Source organism: Bidens hawaiensis, unplaced genomic scaffold (genome assembly GCF_021521415.1).
Source record: "Bidens hawaiensis isolate Kalapana, Puna unplaced genomic scaffold, B.hawaiensis_p1.1 tig00001960_1, whole genome shotgun sequence".
NCBI lineage: Eukaryota > Viridiplantae > Streptophyta > Magnoliopsida > Asterales > Asteraceae > Bidens > Bidens hawaiensis.
In genome coordinates this window covers 699,655-723,909 of record NW_027491108.1, presented here as the reverse complement: position 1 = coordinate 723,909, position 24,255 = coordinate 699,655, and the positions used below count along the sequence as shown (strand labels likewise).

Sequence of the window (24,255 nt, the reverse complement as noted above, 5' to 3'; positions counted from 1 at the left end):
CAGCAGTGGCATGTCCTGGTTTCTTACATGTATCACATACAATAGATGTAGATACTGCAAACCGGCATCGACTCGCATGATGCCTCTTACAAATCTTACACAATGGGTGGTTGAAATTGAAACCACTCCTTCTTCTATCCACATTTTTTCCCTTGAAACGGTTATTCCCTTTTCCTTTTCTGTCAATGGTTGAATATTCTTTCTAGTCTTATTCTTTGTTACGGATCAAACCGTTTATCAAATAACCAGCCAGCTCCATGGCTGATTCGGCTGTCTGTGGTAAATGAGACCTCACCATGTCTCTTATCTCTCTCAGTAAACCCCATATGTATCGGGTTACCTTGCTCGATTCTAGTGTTACCAATTGTGGCACAAGCCTACAATACTCTTGGAATTTGGTATTGTATTCTCTCATATTGGTTCCAACTACCTTGTGATTCAAAAACTTGGTTTGAACTAAATCGGTTTCATGCATTGGACAGTACTTCTGCAACACAAGATCCTTAAACTCTTCCCACGTTATCTGGTACATGATTCTTCATCCTCTTGCCATCAATAGAGTGTTCCACCACTCTAGAGCTTCCCCCTTAAACATCTGGCCGTGTATTGAATCTTTTCCTCCTCTGTACACTTGCTTATTATCACAATTGATTCCATTTCTTCAAGACATCTTATGGCGGCGATGGCACCCTTGTCGCCATAAAACTCTTTCGGCCCACAATTCTTAAAATCCTTAAACAAACAACCTTCAATTCGTAACATTTTCTTAAAGGTTTGGTGGATCTTTTCACCGTTGGTTGATCCTTGGTCACTTTCTTCATTTTGATGGGTAGGGTTAGGACGAGATTTGGATTTGACAAATTTACTGGGTTGCCGGGCCTCACTTTGATGGACGAATTTTTCTTTCATGGTGGGTAATAATGTATTCATGGCATTGATCATTTCTTGCATTTTGTTTATCAACTGCTTATTGTTTCCTTGAGCAGGCTCAGTTTTCGATTGGTTGCTTTTAGCATTCGAAGCTTCCTTATTTTGGGAAGGATTACTTTGGTTCGACATTCTGAAAATATAAGGAAATTAACTCATAAAAAGTTTTTATTTATTTTATAAACAGGAGTACATTATGACTACTCCTATTACCACAAGCGATACCATTATAAACACTACGGACTTATTCTAGAAACCATTAATACTACAACAACGGAACAAGGGTCAAACGATAGAACCACAACAGAACAGGAAACAAACGGTACGGTCACAATAGAACGAGATTTTTAATCCTTCATGTATTCTTGATTAACTTCTTCAGCTTACTACACTTGTGTAGTAATTTCTTCTCCACTTTCTTTTTCCTGCTACTTTCAGTAGCCAACTTTTTCCGCAACTCATCCGTCTCATGCAGGGCTCTATCCAAATGCTTTTCCTGGGATTGAGGAATAAGACTTGGATATCCATTAAATGTAAAAAGAAAAATGGTTTATTGGAGTTGTCAATTAAAAGTCAAATTTGGTAGTACGGTTACTATTCACACTTGTCATTTGAAACGGTGGATGTTTAGAGGACGCTTGCCATTTCAAATAGCAAGTGTCTGTCAAAAGGCAATTTGACATATAGGGGCAAACTACTTTGGGAATCGTGGACCGCCAGTCAGGTGGATCAGAAAAAGTGGCATCCGTTATTTGAAATGATGAAACACAAAAAAATGTACTAATCCGCTATTTCAAATGGCGGAACACTTGCTAATTTCCAACTCACCCGACAAAAACTGACAGCGCCTATATATATTCTGACATATGTCATTTCAAATGACGGAACACTTGCTAATTTCCAACTCACTTGACAAAATTTCCTATTTAAAAAAAATCTATAATCCAAAGTCATATTTTGTCCTTTTTTTATTATTATTAAGCATATAAAATGCCGGCCATGTATATCCATTATAATAGTTGATTTGCTATATGAAAAAAAACATAGAATTTTAGGGGGGCTATAATAAAAACTTGGAAAATTGGTTTTAAATAATCCCAACTATCACCTATTGGCAAATAACATGTCCAACTTTGCTTTTGACTGGTGGCGGTCCTAACTAAAGGGGTATTTGTTTTTAACGGGCCGCGACTAACGGATGTTAACCCCGTTAGTGATTTGCTGACGTTGACCTTCTTTTCCGGCCGGAAACTTGCAACTCGCCACCATTCTCAATATCATCACACCGTCTCCCTCCCTCTTCAAAACACATCAGAAATTTGAAAATGAAGTACATTACATCTTCTTCCATGGCCAATCCCTAGATACCAAACCCGATCTTATTTTCAAAAATTCGAAATCAATGTTACACGATCAACAAAATAAGCATAAGGCTTTTGTTAAGGGGGTCAAAACGAGCCGAATGAAGTGCCAATTACCTCGAATGACGCACGATTGACGAGGGTGGACTTCGCCGGAGACAACAACGGTGACACGTCGGTTAGGTTTCGTATGAGAGAAAAGATAGAGAGAGACAGTGTAACGATATTAGGGAGAATGTAGGCGAGTTGCAGGTTTCCGGCCGGAGAAGAAGGTCAACGTCAGCAAATCACTAACGGGTTAACATCCGTTAGTCGCGGCCCGTTAAAAACAAATACCCCTTTAGTTAGGACCGCCACCAGCCAAGTGCAAAGTTGAGCCTGTTATTTGCCAATAGGTGATAGTTGGGATTATTTAAAACCAATTTTCCTAAAACTTTTGCTTTAGGATTTAACCTAGTTCTGCACTATATATGGGGAGGCATACATACGCATGTTTATCTTCATCTTCATCAATCTCTAAATCATTTCATAGCCGTTGTATCATATGCGCCACTCTAACCTGTTTACGTCCCCTGAAGATCCATTGATGAGATTATATCTGATTCATGTAAGAAGTTTGCGTCTTTAATTCGTCCTTTATATATTTATTATCGTGTAATTGTTGCTTTGAGGGTTTTTATGTTCTGACCTATCTTAATATTGTTTGTATTTTGAACACAGTGTATTCAGATCGGATTGGATTATGACATGCTGATTATTCATAGAATCTATCTTGCGGACACAACTAGTGATATTGAAATCCACACTTCAAGCATAAAAGGATCCATGAAGAGATCAATCAAGAACGAATTGATATAACTCACCAAAACGTAAACACACGATAATTAATATTGAATAACTCTCAATATTATATAGGGGAAATATAACTCAAAAACACTTATTACATGTAACTCTCAAAACCCACAAATCAGCTTGGTAGCATCGATAAAGCATTAAAGCATCAAGCCAGTTCAGTTCAGAGAAGATTTCAGATTTCAGTCCAGTTGACCATCAAGCTGATCTTAACTGTTCAAAGGTAGTAGCCAGATCTAGTTCTTAGCAGACTAAGTGACGCTTGTGATGTAATATTAGATATAATGCAACCGATTTTGTAACTTGTAATTGTAAATAGACACCTCTTGTGCCCTTACTGAAATGTGACTTTATTTTCCACTCAAACAACTCTTGTACTTGTTTAATGAATTGCAGTTGATTTATTAGTATTACAATCTAAACCTCACTGTTCACGATTTTCCAACATCTGATTGCGAAACCAAAGAATCTTAGCACAAGAAAAAACGATATTTATATTTCATCCAATTTGACAATTTTTTTGTTGCTATTGTGAGTTCAGCTGATTTTATCATGTGGCTTTTAAAGAAAATAAGATTGACAGCAACTATGTCGAATTAAATAACTTGGTTATTTGCTAATTTGTTGAGGGATATATCATAAGGGTCATTTTACAAACATGTGCTTAAACCTTATTTATTGGGTAGGATTGAAACTTTTGAAGTTCAAAGTTTACCCAGTAAGCTTCTGGATTTCAATATTATAAGTGAGCCTGGTTAGTTACTACGGATACAGAGAGAAATGGGGCCGGGTAAAAACTTTTATACCGTTGCCCACTGATCAGTTTTTGGACTGCTAACAAATCTTGTTATGTTTTTAGTCACTATTGGGCCTTATATTGTACCATGTGATGGCAAGGTATTCGTGGATGGACCAAGCGCTATACTCGCTTGTTTGGAGTCCATCTTGATAGTTATCTGGCTTTTGACTTTACTTAGGAGATGTCTCAAAAAAAGTCAAGTAGCCTTAATTTTTTTTGTAATTTTCGTTCTCTAAATTTGTAAAATGAGGGTTGTTGTTCCTTTTATCCCAAAAAAACATTTTTTATAGTTTTAATACAAATTAGGGTTCATAGTAAGTTGTCGTGTAACTACCGGTTAGCATGTTGCATCACAATAACTTGATCATTTATAATTCATTAAAAGAAACACAAGATTACCATATTATGCCTTTAATCCAATTTTGATTAAAAAGTTTGGTCATGCATTAAATAATTGAATCATCTGTAATCATCATCTACCCAAATTTATGCCTAAAGTTGAAAGTTGACACCTAATTACTCGTACATCATTTGAGTCAAAATGGGTAAAATACTTAACATCTACATCTTCCCCTTGATTTCTTTAATGGAAAGTTTTTAATTCCTTCATCTAAATATGGTATAATAATCTTCTCCATATCTTTTACTTCCTTTCTCTTTCACATATCATGAGAGGACCAAATTAAGGCTTCTGAGTCACATGCCCTTTAAATATTTAGCTTGCCTTTTTAGTTTCTACATTTTTGTATCATGCATCATTGTAAGGACCCATCAAGCTTATCCATCTACCCTTCAATATCCACAAATTACTTAAACTAATATTATACAACTATATATTTAGTTTTAAAAAAAATATTGCATATTCTCAAATCTCAATAAAGCCAAACTCAAACTATCACACCATAAACAAACAAATACATCTTCACAAGAATTCAATAAGATATTATGGTGATGAATGACAATATTAGTCACATCACGTCTTGTAAACACACGTCATTGTCCCATAAAGAAATATCCAAACCCAAAACAATCACATAAACATTTCAAGTGAACGTAAGTACGTAACTAGCACGTTAAATTTTATACAAATAATATTTCCGATCTCATATTCAAACCTTCACGCACAATATTTCTTAGACCCAAAACTACACCTGTCACTAGCCTAACACATATAATAAAAAGTGTTGTACAAAACTAGAAAAATAATCAATTAAGCATTTAATATTTCACAACTAATTCTTCTTCTTCTTCTTCTTATTATTATTATCTTAACTGTTGTGAAACCACCGACGATTTTACAAGTTGTATAACACCTTTTCACATTTGTCAAAAGTCTTGGCCACATGAACACTCCACATAAGTATTATGAAAGTGTCGGTAAGACACATCCATGTGATGGATGCCAAATTTTCAATCCCAACTAATGAACATGTCCCCTAAATAGTATTACCTTTTTGTATATATATCTACCTTTGTAATCTAAGAAGACACCATCAAAAAGTTACTGAATCATACATTTTCTTATTCTCTTGTTTTGTTATCTTCAAGTTCTCATATTACACTAATAATATTGTTATAGTTAGAGCTAATATTATAACACGTTATCAGCACGAGCCGCTTATATCCTAACCAAGAAAGGTAATAGACACAAAGGTATCTACATAAGCATCATAAACACTTCTTTAATTATGTAAATTAGATATATATCTATGCATATACATATACTAACTAATATACTGAGTAATAGCAATAATGTGTATAAACATTGTTATTAAAATTTTATAACTATTCTAACTTTTATTTATATATGCACACTAATATCTCATTTAGAAGTTAGATTTATTTACACTAAAAATTCTATTCTTATTATTGTGTATACTAATTATATATTTTATAAAATAAACTGTATTTAATATCTTATTTATTATCTTACTTTAAAATAATTAATATTATATATATATATACACACACACATACAAACGGTAATGTTACCGTTATAAACGGTAATGTAACCGTTGTAAAAAGGTTATAAATTTTCACTATAAATAACCAATCATTAACCCCATTTCATTTACAACAAACATTCTTCTTATTAAATTTATCCAGGATAAAGTTCTCAAAATGATTCACCCGGTTTTGCTGTTGGTCACTATAATGCTTATACTACTTCTCATTCTAATTTTTAATCTCCCATCTGAAGATTTCGGCATTTTCTTTTTCTTTTATATGTTTATAGCTCTACCAATGTATTGTATCTCATTGTTGATTGATATATATGGATTCTAATATTTATCTTATTATTTGATCTATTATGTTTAGCAACAAAATGTCAAATATAGCAAAACTCGAATTCCCTGCACTCAACATTTATGGAGAAAATTATATGTCTTGGACAGCAAATGTCAAAAGACATTTAAAATCTATGGATGTGTTAGAAACAATCCAAGAATACAATGATTGCTCTGACCAGGATAAAGCAAGAGCTGATGATTTCATCCATAAACATATTGATGAATTACTACAACATGAGTATTTTAATTATGATAACCCATATATGATATGGGAAGATTTGAAAAGCAGATTCGATCATCTAAGGGAAGTTTTACTTCCTACTTCTAGAGATGAATGGAACAGTCTTAGGTTCCAAGATTTTAAGAGGGTAAATGATTACACCTCTGCTTTATACCGAATTTGCTCAAAGCTAGAATTTTGTGGGTATCCCGTAACAGAGGAAGAAAAGTTAGAGAAAACTTTCTCCACGTTTCATGCATCAAACATAAACTTGCAAACACATTATCGTTTGCAGAATTTTAGGAGATACTCTGATCTAAATGCATTGCTCCTTGTAGCAGAGAAAAATAATGAATTATTGATGAAAAATCATCAATCTCGTCCCACGGGTTCATTAGCAATACCAGAAGCACATGTTGCTCACAAAAGTTCTCATAAAAATTCTGGTCATAAATGGGAACAAAGTCGAGGACGTGGCCGTGGTCATTTTGACAAAAGACATTTTATTGATCGTAAGCTTTCATTCAAATGGAACAATAATTCTTACGGTCGTGGTCGTGGCCGTGGTCGTGGTCGTAACCAGAGAGCCAATAATTATCATGTCCCACACAATACTAATTCCAACCACCAAAATAAATGGAATGAAGCTGGTAGGTCCGAAAACAATGGCACTTCATGTTTTAGATGTGGAAGTACAAACCACTGGGCAAAGGCTTGTCGCACAGCTCCACATTTGTGTGAACTGTACCAAGCCTCTCTAAAAGGAAAAGAGAAAGAAGTGAACCATGTTGATAACTTTAATAATATCAATGCTGAGCTGAGCGTTGAAGACTTTGGGGTAGAACTTTGAAACAAAGTTGCTTGACTACTATAATTAGATGCAGTTATTAAGTGTGTTCTCATTATCTTTAATTATATTTAAAATGAAAATCACCGGAGCACAAGATCAAACAAATGAAGAAGATATATGTATAGCGGATAGTGGAGCCACGCATACTATACTTAGATCTAAAAAATATTTTTATAAACTGAAACCGACAAAAGGGATCATCAATACAATATCAGGTCCTACAAACTTGATAGAAGGAGTGGGAAAAGCTAATTTAGCATTACCAAATGGTACAAAGCTCAAAATAGAAAATGCTTTATTTTCCCCAAAATCAACAAGAAATTTGTTGAGTTTCAGAAACATATATCATAATGGATATGATACTCAGTCAAGGACTGTTAGTAATGAAAAATATTTACATATCATAAGCAAAGATCAAATATTGGAAAAATTGCCAATGCTCCATTCTGGTTTGCATTATACATATATAAATGTGCCTCAAGCACATATGGCAGTCAAAGAAAATTGTTGCGATTCTGGTATCATAAACTTATGGCATGACAGATTAGGCCATCCAGGATCCACAATGATGAAAAGGATCATTGAAAATACACATGGGCATCCACTGAAAGGTCAAAAGATCCACAAAATAGATAAAATGCCTCAATGTACATCTTGTTCTCTTGGAAAATTAATTACAAGGCCTTCGCCATTAAAAGTCGATAAAGAAACACCAATGTTTCTTGAAAGAATTCAAGGTGACATACGTGGACCAATTCATCCACCATGTGGACCATTTAGATACTTCATGGTCTTAATAGACGCATCCAGCAGATGGTCTAATATCTCTTTATTATCGACTCGTAATGTTGCTTTTGCAAAATTTCTTGCTCAAATTATCAAATTACGTGCACATTTTCCGGATTATACCATTAAAGAGTAAGGCTTGATAATGCGGGAGAATTTACATCACATGCTTTTGATGATTATTGCATGTCTATGGGGATTGTTGTAGAACACCCTGTTGCTCATGTACACACACAAAATGGCTTAGCCGAGTCGTTGATCAAACGCCTACAGCTAATAGCTAGACCATTAATAATGAGGACAAAACTCCCTGTTTCTATCTGGGGTCATGCAATTATGCATGCTGGATCATTAATCCGCGTGAGACCAAGTGCAAATCATAAATACTCTCCCACACAACTTGTTTCTGGAAATGAGCCAAATATCTCTCATCTTAGAATTTTTGGTTGTGCTGTGTATGCTCCTATTGCACCACTACAACGCACAAAAATGGGTCCCCAAAGAAGGTTGGGAATATATGTTGGATATGAAACATCTTCCATCATAAGATACCTTGAACCTTTAACAGGTGATGTATTTACAGCACGTTTTGCTGATTGTCATTTTAACGAGACAATGTTCCCGACATTAGGGGGAGAAATGAAAAAGCAAGAAAGAGATATATCATGGTGTGTGCCATCATTGTTACACCTAGACCCAAGATCAAAACAAAGTGAGACAGAGGTTCAAAAAATAATACATATACAAGAAATTGCAAATCAGTTACCTGATGCATTTACTGATATAAACAGGGTCACTAAATCTCATATACCAGCTGCTAATGCTCCAGCTCGAGTTGAGATTCCAAGCAAGCAAAACCATAATAATGCAACTCATGAATCTCAAAAACGTTTAAAACGTGGAAGGCCAATCGGTTCAAAGGATAAAAATCCTCGAAAAAGAAAGGGTTTTGAAAAGGATACTGACCCTAAGGAAGGAATGATTGACAAAACCTTTCCTCAGGAAAGAATAAATGATATAACATTTCCTCAGGAAGGAATAAATGATTCCAATAAAGAATTGTTAATCAACTATGGTCAATCACATATAATGTGGGATCGAGATGAAATGGAAAATATTGATGATATATTTTCTTATTCTGTGGCAAGCGATATCATGGAAGAAAATGATGACCCTGAACCAAAATCTATAGATGATTGTAAAAATCGACAAGATTGGAACAAATGGAAAGATGCTATGCAAGCTGAATTAAACTCACTAAACAATCGAAAGGTTTTTGGACCTATTGTCATTATACCAAAGTCAATGAAACCTGTAGGATATAAATGGGTGTTTGTGAGAAAACGAAATGAGAAAAATGAAGTTACAAGATATAAAGCAAGACTTGTAGCTCAAGGTTTTTCTCAGAGGCCAGGAATTGACTATGAGGAAACGTATTCTCCTGTTATGGATGCTATTACGTTTAGATATTTAATCAGCTTAGCAGTCTCTAAAAAGTTAGAGATGCGTCTTATGGATGTTGTCACAGCTTACTTGTATGGATCACTAGATAGTGACATCTATATGAAAATTCCCGAAGGATTTAAACTCCCCGAAGCAATAAGCTCAAAGCCTAAGGAAATGTATTCCATCAAATTACAAAGATCCTTGTATGGACTGAAACAATCTGGAAGTATGTGGTACAATCGTTTGAGTGATTATTTGATAAGCAAAGGATACACAAATAATCTTATTTGTCCATGTGTCTTCATCAAGAAGACAACATCAGGATATGTGATCATAGATGTGTATGTTGATGATCTAAATTTAATTGGGACACAAAAAGAAATTAATGAAGCAATTGCTCTTTTAAAGAAAGAATTCGAAATGAAAGATCTTGGAAAAATCAAATATTGTCTTTGTTTACAAATTGAGCATATGCATAATGGGATACTTGTGCATCAGTCAAATTATACTGAGAAACTCTTAAAACGTTTCAATATGGACAAAGCAAATCCTTTAAGCACACCGATGGTTGTTAGATCACTCAATGTTGACAATGATCCATTTCGTCATTGCGAAGATAATGAAGAGATTCTTGGTCCCGAAGTACCATACCTCAGTGCAATTGGAGCACTTATGTATCTTACTAACTGTACAAGACCTGACATTTCTTTTGCAGTTAATTTATTGGCAAGATTCAGTTCATCCCCTACTAAAAGACATTGGAATGGCATTAAACATATTTTTCGGTATTTAAAAGGAACTGTTGATTTAGGTTTATTTTATTCTAACGATTCAAAAGAAGGGTTAGTTGGTTATGCAGATGCAGGTTATTTATCTGATCCCCATAAAGCAAAATCTCAAACTGGATACGTATTTAAGAATGGAGGAACTGCGATTTCATGGCGTTCTCAGAAACAAACACTCATTGCAATATCTTCAAATCATGCTGAAGTCATTGCATTGCATGAAGCTTCAAAAGAATGTGTATGGTTAAGATCTATGTCACGACACATATTGATTTCTTGCGGTCTAGAGAAAGATCGAATCCCAACTCCTATCTATGAAGATAATGCAGCTTGTGTCTCGCAAATGAAGGAAGGGTATATCAAAAGTGACAGAACAAAGCATATACCACCAAAATACTTTGAGTATACTCGGGACCTTATTTAAGAAAATCAGGTTGAGATGAGATATGTCAAATCCAGCAACAACTCAGCTGATCTTTTCACAAAAGCACTTCCCACAGCAACATTCAGAAAACATGTCCATGATATTGGCATGCGCCATGTACGAACAATATAACGACCTGCAACTTGAGGGGGAGCTATCTACTGCACTCTTTTTCCCTTAGCTAAAGCTTTTTTCCATTGGGTTTTTCTTTAGCAAGGTTTTTAATGAGGCAGTACTTCAAGACCCCGAAGTTTTGAAAATGTGTCATCCAATGGGGAGTGTTGTGAAACCACCGACGATTTTACAAGTTGTATAACACCTTTTCACATTTGTCAAAAGTCTTGGCCACATGAACACTCCACATAAGTATTATGAAAGTGTCTGTAAGACACATCCATGTGATGGATGCCAAATTTTCAATCCCAACTAATGAACATGTCCCCTAAATAGTATTACCTTTTTGTATATATATCTACCTTTGTAATCTAAGAAGACACCATCAAAAAGTTACTGAATCATACATTTTCTTATTCTCTTGTTTTATTATCTTCAAGTTCTCATATTATACTAATAATATTGTTATATTTAGAGCTAATATTATAACATTAACTAATTTGTCTCATTTTTGTCTTTGTGTTTATTGGTCCCTACTTTGTGTACGTAATATTATTCATTTACTTATAAATAAATAATTCATTTCTTTCATTCTCAAGCCGACATATCGTCGCGTCTACCCAGCAAAAGAACTAACTACAGTTAGGTCTAGAAACTAACGCCGGTGTATTAAGCTCGAATGTGTTGAAATCGGTACTTTGTAATCGGATATGATTGTGTTTATAGAGTTGCACACTCGGAATCGCAACTGAATTTTAATTGCTCTGTAAGTTACTCTTTGCACGGTTTTGATTCGATTTGATTTGTTAATTGTTAACTCTGTAGGTTCAATGTTCGTTCTGTGATTGAATGCTGGTTATTGTTTAGGTTTTTGTTGAATGATCGGTAATTGTGTTTTTGATCGTGATTGTTAGGGTTAGGGCTTGTAATTTCGTTGAATTTGTTTGTGGCTGTGTGTGATGATGATGAGGTGTTTTGGATCTCAAAATTAGGGCTGGTTACTGTTTTTTTTTTTTTTTTTTTTTTTTGGTGGGAGTTAGGTGTGGCTTGTTGAAAATGAAATATTGCTTTAAAGTTGATGTAATAGTATAACAACTGTATTTATGGCATTCTTGAAAAACTTTGATTGACATTTGAAAATCGTTGTCTGATGCGTTGTTATTCTCTCTTTCTTTAAATGAACTCATGATGATTCCGTGTTGATCTTGATGAGTTAATTACTTCTCTGATTGTTATATGGTCATCATAAGCTGAACCATTTCATCTGTGTTGAACTCTAGGAGTTCTGATTTATCTGGAAGGTTGACCATGGCAACTTTGTCAAAGGCGGACTCGAGGCGTATGTATTCGTGGTGGTGGAACAGCCACATTAGCCCCAAAAATTCAAAATGGCTTCATGAAAATCTTTCAGGTATAGCTTTCTTTCTGTTGGCCATCTTGAAAGTCAATATCAACATTAGGAGAAATGGTACTACTGGTTTTTTACATGATAATGCAAATTCGAGTGAGTTTAGTGAATGATAGCTGCCTAGGTTACAATTACATCGTAAGTTCATTTTTTTGTTGGAACTCTAGAATTAAATAGAAACTCATTAGAGTCACTTGACTTAAAAAGGCGGCCTAAACTATATATGAGCGGGTTGTATTTATTCATTTGCCCTATGCTATGTTATAATCATTATAACATCTCAGTGTGTGATTTACCATTTCTTATCTGAGAATCTGGATCTTACTGAATTTTGACAATATATCAGTTCATATCTAGGGGAAAATGGTAAGATTACGCAAGAGCACTGGGTTTGAACCAGTCATTAGGTGTTTAAACGAGCCGAGCTTGGCTTGTGGGTAGTTTTTCAAGCTCGGGTTCAGCTCGTTTATTATTTATAATATTGCATACACTTTTTGATATTTTTATGTGTTTTAGTTATAGTTTTTACATAACATAATATATACTATGTAGTTACTTTTATCATAATTGTAAACACAATTATATTTATATTTTATAATCATACATTTAATATGAATAAAAGACTCAATAAATAGTAGGCTCGTTCAAGCTTGAGCTCGATAAGTGAAGCTCGGGCTCAGGCTCAGGCTCAGGCTCATTTATCAAACAATCTTATTTTTAGGCTCCAGCTCATTTAAGATTTGGTCGATTCGAGCTTTTAACGAGGTGATCTCGAGTAGCTCACCGGCGGCTTCGCTCGTTTTCTTGGTAGATAGGCATGTGGGATACGTTAGGTATCTTTGTAATTTTCTCACAGCCATTATTGCTCTCACATCTTCCAACTAGAATTTAAGCTTCGGATCTTTGTATAGTTAACCGTGCACTGTGTTTTCTATTGGAGGAATGAATCAATGTTTTCTTTTTCTTTCCCTTTCAATCTGACTATACAGATTTAATTTGCTGGTATATTTATATAGGGCGTATTTAATACATTAGGGTATTTTGTAATTATATCATAGCCTTCAATGCTTTTCCTATCTTCCAACTAGAATTTAGGTTTTGGTTCTTTTAATATTTAATAATTAATTACGCGGATGGTCTATGTTGGCCGTATTGCAACTTTAGTCCCCACTTTTCAAATTTTGCACCTTTAAACAAATTGTTCACATGAAGGTAACACCGCTGGCCCCTAGAATGGATCGGTGTTAACTTGTTCTCGTTAAATTTTTTAAAATGACAAAAATACCTCTATATTAAAGAAATAAAAAACATAAACATATATTTCATATTGTTGGGCGCACCTGCAAATAAAAACAAGTTAATTATTACAGGGATTTATGGTCATTTTCACATTCATGTAACGGAACAAGTTGAACCAAATCGAACCAAAAACTGAAATTTCAGGTTTTTAGTTTTTGAAAACTATTTTGTTTTTGGTTTGGTTTTAGTACTGCCATATGAGCTTAAATTTTTGCGCCGAAAAAATTGTCCCAAAATAATTAATTTGGGCCTAAATCTTTTTGTTAACTAATAACCAATTGTTACTGTACACTTAGACTAAAATATTTGGGTTATACAATTTATTAAATTCTTATCAATTACTTAAAATAAAAATTTATAATTCAGATCGGTCCTGTGTTTTCGGTTTTTGTTATGTGCAAAACCAAAACCGATTCGGTTTTTACTAAAACTTAAAAACAAACCGTCAGTTTTGTTTCGTTAGGTTTATTAAGTTTCTTTTTTTTGGGTTTTGGATCTGTATTTCAGTTTCCTGCACAGCCCTAGTTACATTCGTGCAAACAATTGATCTAAAGGTGTAATATTTGACACTTGGGGACTAAAGTTGCAATATGGTCAAAACACAAGGACCAACCGGGTAATTAATCGTAGTTAATCATGCTGTGTTTCCTATTAAAGGAAAGAAGCTAGATTTTGCTTTTATCCAAACCGACTTGTAGATTTAATTTACTTGTATTTTTAAAAATTTTTAATAATTATACTTTCTTGGTTGCATGAACAGATGTTGACATAAAAGTGAAAGCAATGATAAAACTCATCGAAGAAGACGCAGATTCATTTGCCAGAAGGGCAGAAATGTACTACAAAAAGCGACCCGAGCTTATAAACCTAGTGGAAGAGTTATACCGGGCTTATCGGGCCTTAGCCGAAAGATATGATCATGCAACCGGGGCCCTCCGCCAGGCCCACAAAACAATGAGTGAAGCATTTCCAAATCAAGTACCCGATGACTCCGCTTCTAATTCTCCATATGATTCTGACCCTCAAACCCCAGATTCAAGAACCATCATAATTCCTTCCTTTGACCATGTTGACTTTCAGAAAGATGGTTCAACAGGAACCGCAAGAAAAGCCCTCAGTTTCACTGATTCAGAAGATGCCAATAGTATTAATAATAAACACAGGTCTCAATTCGACAAAGAAATTCTTTTATTAAGAGAGGCGTTAGTGAAATTAGAAGATGAAAAAGAAGCTGGAATGAAGCTGTACCTCGAGAGTTTGGATAAACTATCAAAACTCGAGTCGGAGATTTTGAAATTGCAAGAAGATTCTAGAAAACTTGCTGACTGCGCAAGCAAAGCAGAAGCTGAATCCCAAAAATTGAAGGAAGAATTAAAAAGATTAGAAGTTGAAAAGGAAGAAGGCATTGGCCTTTATCATCAGGCCCAAAAGAATATTGAAGAAATCAATGAGCAGCATTTGAAGGAAATGAAAAGGTTAGAAGATGAAAAGGAAGAAAGTATTGGGCTTTATCATCAGGCCCAAAAGGAGATTGAGGAAATCAATGAGCAAAATTTGAAAGAAGTTAAAAGATTAGAAGTTGAAAAGGAAGAAAATATTGGGCTTTACCATCAGGCTCAAAAGAAAATTGAAGAAATTAATGAGCAAAATTTTAAAGAAATTAAAAGGTTAGAAGTTGAAAAGGGAGAAGGTATTGGGCTTTACCATCAAGCTCAAAAGAAGATTGAAGAAATCAATGAGCAAAATTTGAAAGAAATTAAAAGATTAGAAGTTGAAAAGGAAGAAGGTATCGGGCTTTACCATCAGGCGCAAAAGAAGATTGAAGAAATCAATGCGCAAAATTTGAAAGAAATTAAAAGATTAGAAGTTGAAAAGGAAGAAAGTATTGGGCTTTACCATCAGGCCCAAAAGAAAATTGAAGAAATCAATGAGGAAAATTTGAAAGAAGTTAAAAGGTTAGAAGATGAAAAAGATGCTGCTTATGATAAGTACACACAATCTATAAACCTGCAATTAGATTTGGAGAAGAAGCTTCTAGAAGCAGAGAAGAAGCTTCTAGAAGCAAATTCTGAAATTGTTAAATTAACCAAAGAGAAAGAGGCACAAGATGTTTTATACCAACAATGCATGGAGACTATTTCAAGTCTCGAACTTAGACTCGTGTGTGCACAAGAAGAAACAAAAAGGTTGAAAACTGAAATTGATAATGGAATTTCACTTTTGAAAGATGCTGAAGAGCAGCGCTTAATGTTAGAAAAGTCAAACACGAATCTGCGTATGGAACTGGAATCTAAGGAAGTCAAAATCAGTAGTCAAAGTCAAGAAATCACAGAGAAACAGAAGGAATTAGGGAGATTATGGACTTGCATACAAGAAGAAAGAATACGGTTTGTTGAAGCCGAGACTACGTTCCAAACGTTACAACAATTGCACGCTCAATCTCAAGAAGAGTTAAGATCAATGGCAAGCGAGTTGCAAAGCCGAGCTCAAGTTTTATGTGATATTAACGCTCGTAACCAAGTTTTAGAGGGAGAGATAGAGAACAAAATCAAGGAGAACGAGAAGCTCAGCGAGGTCAACTTATCATCCATCATTTCGTTAAACGAAGTGCAGGCGGAAATCGGTAAGTTAAAAGAAGCTAACGGGAGACTTGAGGAAGAGGTTGACCTTAGAGTTGACCAAAGAAACGCACTTCAGCAAGAGATATATTGTCTAAAGGAGGAAATAATCGAGTTAAACAAGAAGCATGAGTCAGTCTTGGAGCAAGTCGTTTATGTCGGGTTGAACCCGGAAAGCTTCAGTTCATCTGTGAAGGATTTACAAAACGAGACGTTTAATTTAAAAGAAGAATTGCAAAAAGAAAAAACTGAAAAAATGTGTCTTTTAGCGAAACTGGAAATCATGGGGCAACTTCTTGAACGAAACGTCGTTTTGGAAAACTCGTTATCAGATTTGGGTACTGAGCTGGACGGGGTAAGGGGTAAATTGAAGTCGCTTGAAGAATCGTATCGGTTTCTATTAGAAGAGAAGTCAAATCTTGCGGTTGAAAAGGCGAATTTGTTAGGTCAGTTACAAGTAACAGCCGATAATTTGAGTCACGTATCGGAGAAAAACACGGTTCTTGAAAATTCGCTTTTTGATGCTCATGTTAAACTTGAGGTCTTGAAGCAAAAGTCAAAGAGTTTTGAAGATTCGTGTCAGCTGCTTGCTGATGAAAAGTCGGTACTTGTAACTGAAAAGGGTAGTTTGGTCACAAAAATAGAAATTACTGAAACAAAGTTAAGAGATCTTGAGATGAAATACTCGGATCTAGAAGATAAATACTCATTAACGGAAAAAGAAAGAGAATCTACACTTCAAAAGGTGAAAGAGTTGAATGTATCATTGGATTTACAATCTCAAGAGCATGTTACTTTTGCTCAAGAAAATAACCAACAATTGGACGCAATGAGAAGTGAAATTCAACTTCTGAAACAAGAAGGTCAACATAAAAGCAAAGAGTTTGACCTAGAGCTCGATAAATCTTTCGGTCTTGAAATCGAAATCTTGATATTGTCAAATTGTATTCAAGATCTTGAAGAAACCAACTTTTCTCTGTTAAATGATTGTCATAAACTTCAAGAAGCATCCAAATTGTCCGAAAGTTTGATTCATGTTTTGAAACAAGAAAAAACCGAAAACCAGATGAAGATTAAATCTTTATCTGATCAAAATCATAGATTAATGAACGGGGTGCATCAGCTGTTGAAATCTGTTGGTCTTTCATTACACACTGAGTGTGAAAACGGGCAAGAACAAACATGTTTCAGTAATATTGAGAAACAAATTGAAGGCAGAAACCGCACACTAATTGAAAACGAAGACGAAAGCATGAAGTTGGTTGTTGAGACAACAATTCTAGTCACACTTTTGAGTCAACTCAAGTCAAAATTGGCGGATCTTGAATTGGAAAAGTGTGTAATTGAACAGGAATCGGGTGTTCGTGCTGAAAAGATTCTCGGGTTGCAAAACGAGGTGTTGAGAATTTCAGAAACGAATGAAGAATTAAGATTGAAAGTAATCAAAGGAGATATTAGTGAGTCGGGTCTAAGAACTCAGCTGGAGAATATACAACATGAGTTGTCGGCTGTTCAAGAAGCTTCTAGAACCTTGCAAATGGAGAATGCAGTTGTTCTTGAAGAAAACAAATCTTTGTTGGAAGATAATGCTCAGATCAAGAACAAGATTCATGTTCTAGAAGACGAAAATGACATCAATTTAAATAACATTTTAAGTCAAGAAGTCTTCTCGCAAAGTTTGAAGAATTACATTGATGAGAAACACGAAGAATTTAGAGCGGCTCAATCTGTTTGTGAGAGATTGAATTTGGATTTAGTGAATGGAAATAATTTATTGCAGTTAAAAGAAAAGGAAATAAAGATTTTAGAGAATGAGAAGAAGGACCTGCAGCGAAAAAACAATGAGAAGATTCTCAAACTTTTAGAAGATAATAATCATTTGAGCAAAGAAATCCAGGTTTTTGAGGCTAAATTTCAGAAATTGTCAGAAAAGTTTGAAAAAACAGAGGAAAAGGCGCGGTTACTTGAAATCGAGGGGTCGTTAATCTATCAAGATTTGCAGACTTCCGCTATTTGTCAAGTCTTATTAGAACAGAAGGCCAGTGAGCTTACTGAAGTTTGTTTGAATCTTGAAGATGAAATTAATTTCAAAGATTTAAATAATGACTCGGTTAAAGAAAGAAGTGACATTTTGGAATGTGAGAATGTGGATCTTAAAGATCGTTTGGATGCGTATGGTCTGGTTGTTGAATCTTTAAGGGATAGCATCATATCCTTGGAAAATCATACCTGTGTCAAAATCAAAGTCTCACAGCCAGAAAACGAGAAGGTAACGCTTAACCTTGTAGCGAAGACTGGTATTTTTTTGTATGGGTTGGGTTGACCTGGAACACTTTTTGTTGAACATTGTTAAAAAGGCTATTGGCGTATTAAATATGACTTCAAATAAGTTGTTTCGGTATGTATCTAAAATTTGAAACATAATTAAGGAGGTTTTCTGCAATTGAAAATGCACTTTGGGTGTCATTTTACCCGTTTTCTTTCAAGCTATTATTTTCCGTTGACATGATGAGATATAGCATACCTGAATTGACCTTTGAAGTTCTATATTTTTTAATGTGTAGCTGTGGCAAATTGGTTCAGTTGTGTGAAGTCAAAAACTGATAATTTTTTGTACGTGGTCAGAACTAGGAGTGTAGCCGAGCTGAGCTTGTTTACCTTACTCGAGCTCTATATCTAAAGCTCGAGTTCAACTCATGAGCAGTTTTTCAAACTCGAGCTCAGCCCGACTCGGGTCTTTATTTGTTAGTTATTTTATTAATTAGTTTATTGAATTTACAGTTATTTTTGCATTTATTTGTTATTATAATTTTTATATATAGCATAGTATACATTATTCAGTCAGTTTTATCATAAATTTACATATAATTAATATATGTAACTATGTGTTTAAAACATTAAGTAAGGTATACACTATTAATATCGTTTAGGCTCGCGAACCTACTCAATCTCGATAAGTGAAGCTGGGATCGAACTCATTTAAGCTGAGTTTGGTTCGAGTTTTTAGCAATCCGATTTCGAGTGAGCTCACGAGAAATTTCACTCGTTTACACCTCTAGTCAGAACAAGTCGGGTCCCTAAACTTTTCTTTATATATAATAAATTATATTAAATAAAACAATTTACGATTCTCTGTTATTTTGTGTGTAAATCTATATGTAATAGCTACAATATATTTTTTTTAATTAATGAAATAATTTGGTAACGAATGTTTTCAGGGTGATGAATTTGCAACTGTGGAACGAGATGCATTTGTCGAGTTGCAGGATCTTCAAACTAAAGTTAAACTTATTGAAACAGCTGTAACCGAGATGCAAACGTTAGCAACACAGCAAAAGTTAGATTCAGATGCAAAGCTGGAATCTGCAATGATGCAGATCAAAGAATTGAGTCAGCGAAAGAATCCAGGGATAGCAAACAGTCAAAGAAAGTCAACACCTGAAATCTCAGTGCCCGACCCAAAAGACATAATGCTCGATAAAGCCTCCGAATGCTCGTCATACAACTTAAGTAAACCAGGGTTAACAGAAGGAGAGATATGGGAAACCACGAATGATTCCAAACCTATGTCCAAACACCATCCCACCGCTTCAGATGCGTCTCTCGATGACATTCTAGAAGTTTCTAGAAGGTTCAAGGAGCTCCGTGAAGATGGAAACAAGACGAAAGTTCTAGAACGACTCAATTCCGATGTTTTAAAGCTAACGAATCTTCAAATCACGATCGATGATTTGAAACGGAAAGTCGAGACGACATTGATAAGTGGAAGGGGAAAGGCAATGATTGAATGCGAGTTGGTTAAAAGTCAACTCACTGAAGCTGAATCTGCCATCGAAAAGCTACACGAAATCAACGCGCGATTAGTACAACATATCGAAGGTGACTCGGAGTCTGCAGAAAGTGAAAGTGCGAGAAGGGAAAAGGTGTCGGGACAAGCGAGACGGGTGTCCGAAAAAATCGGTCGATTGCAAGTAGAGATACAAAAGATACAATTTAAGCTGTTAAAGCTTGATGATGTAAACGCACCGAGTGGAAGAAAACGGTTTCTCGACACCAAAAAACGGGTGGTTTTGAAAGATTATCTTTATGGTGGTGGAAGAACAAGAGCAACGAACAGCAGGCGGAAGAAAGGTCACTTTTGTGCTTGTGCCGAGCCTTCGACTAAAGGAGATTAATCGAGTTTATTATTTACGGGTTAATTATCAGTGTTATTTTAATATAGTAATGAACAAGTTTTATATATTTGAGTTTAGAGAGAATGTAAATGTTCCCATATGGATCTCAAGAGGCAATTTTTGGAGAGCTTGCTTTTTTCTCTTGGAATTGGTCTAGTGTTTGAATGGGAATAGTGTAAAATGGTTAAATTTAAGATCATCTCTATTCAACATTATTTTAATAAGAGCACTCTTCTGAAGTTCATAATTTATTTGAGATTTATACAATTTGGTTTTGGATTTTCGTACACGATTACTAATTTGTTTCCATTTCTTTGTTTTCTATGACCTTTTACTCATAAATTACATTTGGATGTGCAGCAAAGTTGATTTTTTACTAATTTCCCTTCATTACATATGGCTGCGTGTTCGCGCGTGTGGTTTCTGCTTACACAAACTGCTTCGGGTTTGTGCCTACATAGTTTTCATGCACAGCTGGCCTGTGCTTTTTCAGAAATTGTTTTTCTACATTATGAAAAATAGGGGAAAGTTAACGTACAAATGAAATTAACGTGCTAAACATGAGAATCAAGTAGAGTAATTATATATACAAGTAGAGTAATTATGTAATTACATCATAGAGTAATTACGTAATTACTCTATGATATAATTACATAATTACTCTACTTGTATATATAATTACTCTACTTGATTCTCACGTTTAGCATGTTAATTTCATTTGTATTTTATCCAAACCCATGAAAAATATATGTTTGCAATAGGAAAATGGATCTTAAATTAAAATTTTAGATAGTATCTACTATTTAGCTTTTGCAGACTAAGATAACTAATTATGCTTCACAGTAACATGAAATTTGGCTTTGACTTTGTTACTGATGCAAGAAACACTTTATTAAAACATGTATTGACACATAAATTATTTATGAAATTACAAAATAAAATAAAAAAGTGTCCTCAGCTCTTTTAACAATCAACAAATTTGACCCGAACTTGCTTTAACCTTTTACCACAACAAGCAAAAATGTACCACTTAAGATAAACTCATGAACAGATGGTAAGAGGCCTTGAATCTTAACTATATTAATTATCAGCAGCGCGTAAAATAGTAAGCAATGATATAAAAAGATTGATGATATCCAAGTATAGAGCCACGGCAGCCCATATGTACTCGTCATAGGTGTATCGTTTGATTAGATTGTCGGTGTCATAAACAATGTAGCCACAGAAGACTAATGCTGATAAACCCCCGTATATCATTACTGAAATCTCGCCTAGAGGAAAGAAAACCTGCAAAAATATTAACACAAATTAGTTGGAAAACATAACTCGAGTTCAAGTGTAGGTGGAGATTTTGACCTATTTGATCTTACTAAGACCCAAACATGTTAAATTGAAGGAAAATAGGGGTGCCAATTCTAGACACGGCCAGAAACAAGACATGAACCCGACACAAACGTAATCAAGTTTTGGGTTGCTATGTATAGGGGTGTAAAACCAAGCCAAGCTTGAGCAGGACTCGTTTTGACTTATGAGAGCTAAAGCTCGGCTCATTTTAACTTATAAATACTTTTAAAAACTGGGACAAACCTGAATGAAGGAAAAGACAACAAGCACCATAACAGCACCAAACAAAAATGGCCCCAAGAAATTGAAGTCATAACCTCTCTTTGCAGCAAAGAATTTGAACAAAGTGAGACTCACCACCACCACAGCTGTCAAAATAACTGCTTGCAAAATGACTTTTCCTGAACAAATTCAATAGAAATCAAAACAATTACCCGTTAACGAAATACGTATACAACAATAAACAAGAAATTTATATAATAAACGTAGTTATTTTTAACTGTTTTACTTGTGAATGGCGGATACGGTTATGTTTTGTTCCATAACTTCTCAGTTTGGGTAATTTACTATTTTTGTAATAATATTTAACACACAAAAACTTTATAAAAGTTTTGAAAATCACTTGGATCACAAATGTTTATGGTCAACTGAACTCGGCCCATTCTAACAATCTAATCCGTAACAAAAATCTACCTGTTTAAGTTGTGTCATATCATCCAACCCGTCGATTGGCCCGTTTACCACCTCTAACAAAAATACATGCTAGTATTTATTTCTCTGTCTTAAGACTATAAACTGAATTCCATCAAACTATAGCAATAGCTTGATGAAGATCCAATCCAATACCCCAAGTGATATTGAATCTAATATGAACCACATTTTGATTCTACATATGTCTCTACCTCCTATAAATACTTAGGCCTGTAAATGAACTGAACCGGACCGAATGAGGTCGTGTTCTTTTTTATCCATTAAGTGTTTATCAGACAAGCAAACAGTTCACAAACACTTCACTGAATGAGATATCTTGTTCACGTTCGTTCATTAAGAAAATGGTCAGTCCGGTTACTAAGTTTGTACTGGTGTTTTCTTAACATTCATATTTGTATGTTAATTTACTTATTTACATATAACTAATTACATAATACTCAGATATATTTTTGTTTTATAGTTACTCTTTTAGCTTAAATCTATATGATTAGATTAGAAAAGTCATTAAAAACCTTTAATGAACACATATAAACAAACAAACACAATATGGAACGCTCACGAACACAGTTGTATCAACAATTCATAATGTATGTTCGTGTTCGTTCATTTAGTAATCAAAGCCCTGTGTAAACTTACCGCTAGTGAATGCACATGTCAAGCCGACTGCAAAAGCAAGAGAGATGGTGAAGATGCCAAGAAGCAGATAGTTAACCGGATGCCGCTGATAATAATAAGACAACGGGCACAAAGCTGCACATCACAACGTACAATAATTAAAAACTGTAACAGCATTAGGGTAAAAAGGTTAAAATGATCATACTGATGAACGGAGCAATGATGAAAAGTATGTAACAGGCGAATCCAGCGTTAGTGGTGGTTAAAAACGTGACGATAGGATGACACGTCACCACAATAGCACCAACGGCGGCCGTTAGAAGCAACTGCACGGCGACGATTGAATATATCTTGCGAATAAACGACCACCGCAGCTCCGGTGACTCGGACATTATCGGATACAGCGGCTCATCAGATGATGATCCGGATTCAAGGTCGGTTTTCAGAAACGGATGTTGATTCCACATAGTGAACGATATAAATATCTAAACGACGACGTATTCCGGTTACCGGCGGTTAAACTCTACCGGTCGTTTGGTCGTTAAATAACCTGCTGCATCATGCTCACCGATTCCGTTAACGAGAGAATTGCAAATGCAAAGCGTGAAGGTGTTATAGATCCATCCAAAGTTATGGTTATCCTTTTTTTCCGATGACTTAGACCGTAATCGGCATTTCGTCCGCCGGTTATACTTTACCGATCAATTTGCTTCAAATGAAATAATTTATAATATACTATTAATATTGATATTAATATAATAATGCAATAATAATAATAATAATATAGTTAGTTTTATATAAAAAACAAATCATCAATTCTCCCACTCTAAGAGCATTCTCATTCAACCCATTATATTATGTGACGAGTGTTTTTATAATTTAGATACTGATTCATGGTGTTGTGAGTGAAGAGTTTTTATATTTTAGAAAAAGTAGTGATTTTTCTGTATATTTGAAAAGTTACTATTCATCCCCTATAATTTTTTAATATATTTTGAAAGTAGTTGTGAATGAAATAAAGAGAAAAGGTAATGATAAAAGGTATAAAAAGTATTATTTAATTGAAATGGAGAGAGAAAATAAAACGAGTTTTAGTGTAATTTTTTATTTTTAGATAGAGAGCGGGATGAGAATGCTCTAAGGTCACCTATTTTATCTTATTTCACTGCGCCTCATTATAATAAAATTATTTCACTAATTATTAAATTATTGTGTGTGTAAAGTATTTTA

The 24,255-nt window shown here is 34.7% G+C and overlaps 2 protein-coding genes across 3 annotated transcripts in view; one reads left to right on the top strand and one right to left on the bottom strand.

Annotated features, from left to right (window-relative positions):
• The window catches only part of LOC143601252 (protein NETWORKED 1D-like), a 76,757-nt gene extending 56,226 nt beyond the window's left edge, over positions 1-20,531 (top strand). The window contains exons 2-4 of one of the 2 annotated variants that reach the window (XM_077078706.1): positions 12,136-12,266; positions 14,323-18,449; positions 19,399-20,531. In XM_077078706.1, coding sequence (XP_076934821.1) covers positions 12,164-12,266; positions 14,323-18,449; positions 19,399-20,355 — 5,187 coding nt within the window. In that variant the 5' untranslated portion in view covers positions 12,136-12,163 and the 3' untranslated portion in view covers positions 20,356-20,531. Of the gene's footprint in view, positions 1-12,129; positions 12,267-14,322; positions 18,450-19,398 lie in introns of those variants that run through there. The other variant, XM_077078714.1, reaches the window with a different exon arrangement.
• A 904-nt stretch (positions 20,532-21,435) lies between these two features.
• LOC143600199 (protein LIFEGUARD 2-like) lies at positions 21,436-23,492 on the bottom strand. Its single transcript, XM_077077958.1, has 4 exons — positions 23,231-23,492; positions 23,047-23,160; positions 21,943-22,100; positions 21,436-21,642 (listed from the first exon to the last, which is right to left on the bottom strand). The coding sequence occupies exons 1-4, from the start codon at positions 23,490-23,492 to the stop codon at positions 21,436-21,438; spliced, it is 741 nt and encodes a 246-aa protein (XP_076934073.1).
• Between the last annotated feature and the right edge of the window lie 763 nt (positions 23,493-24,255).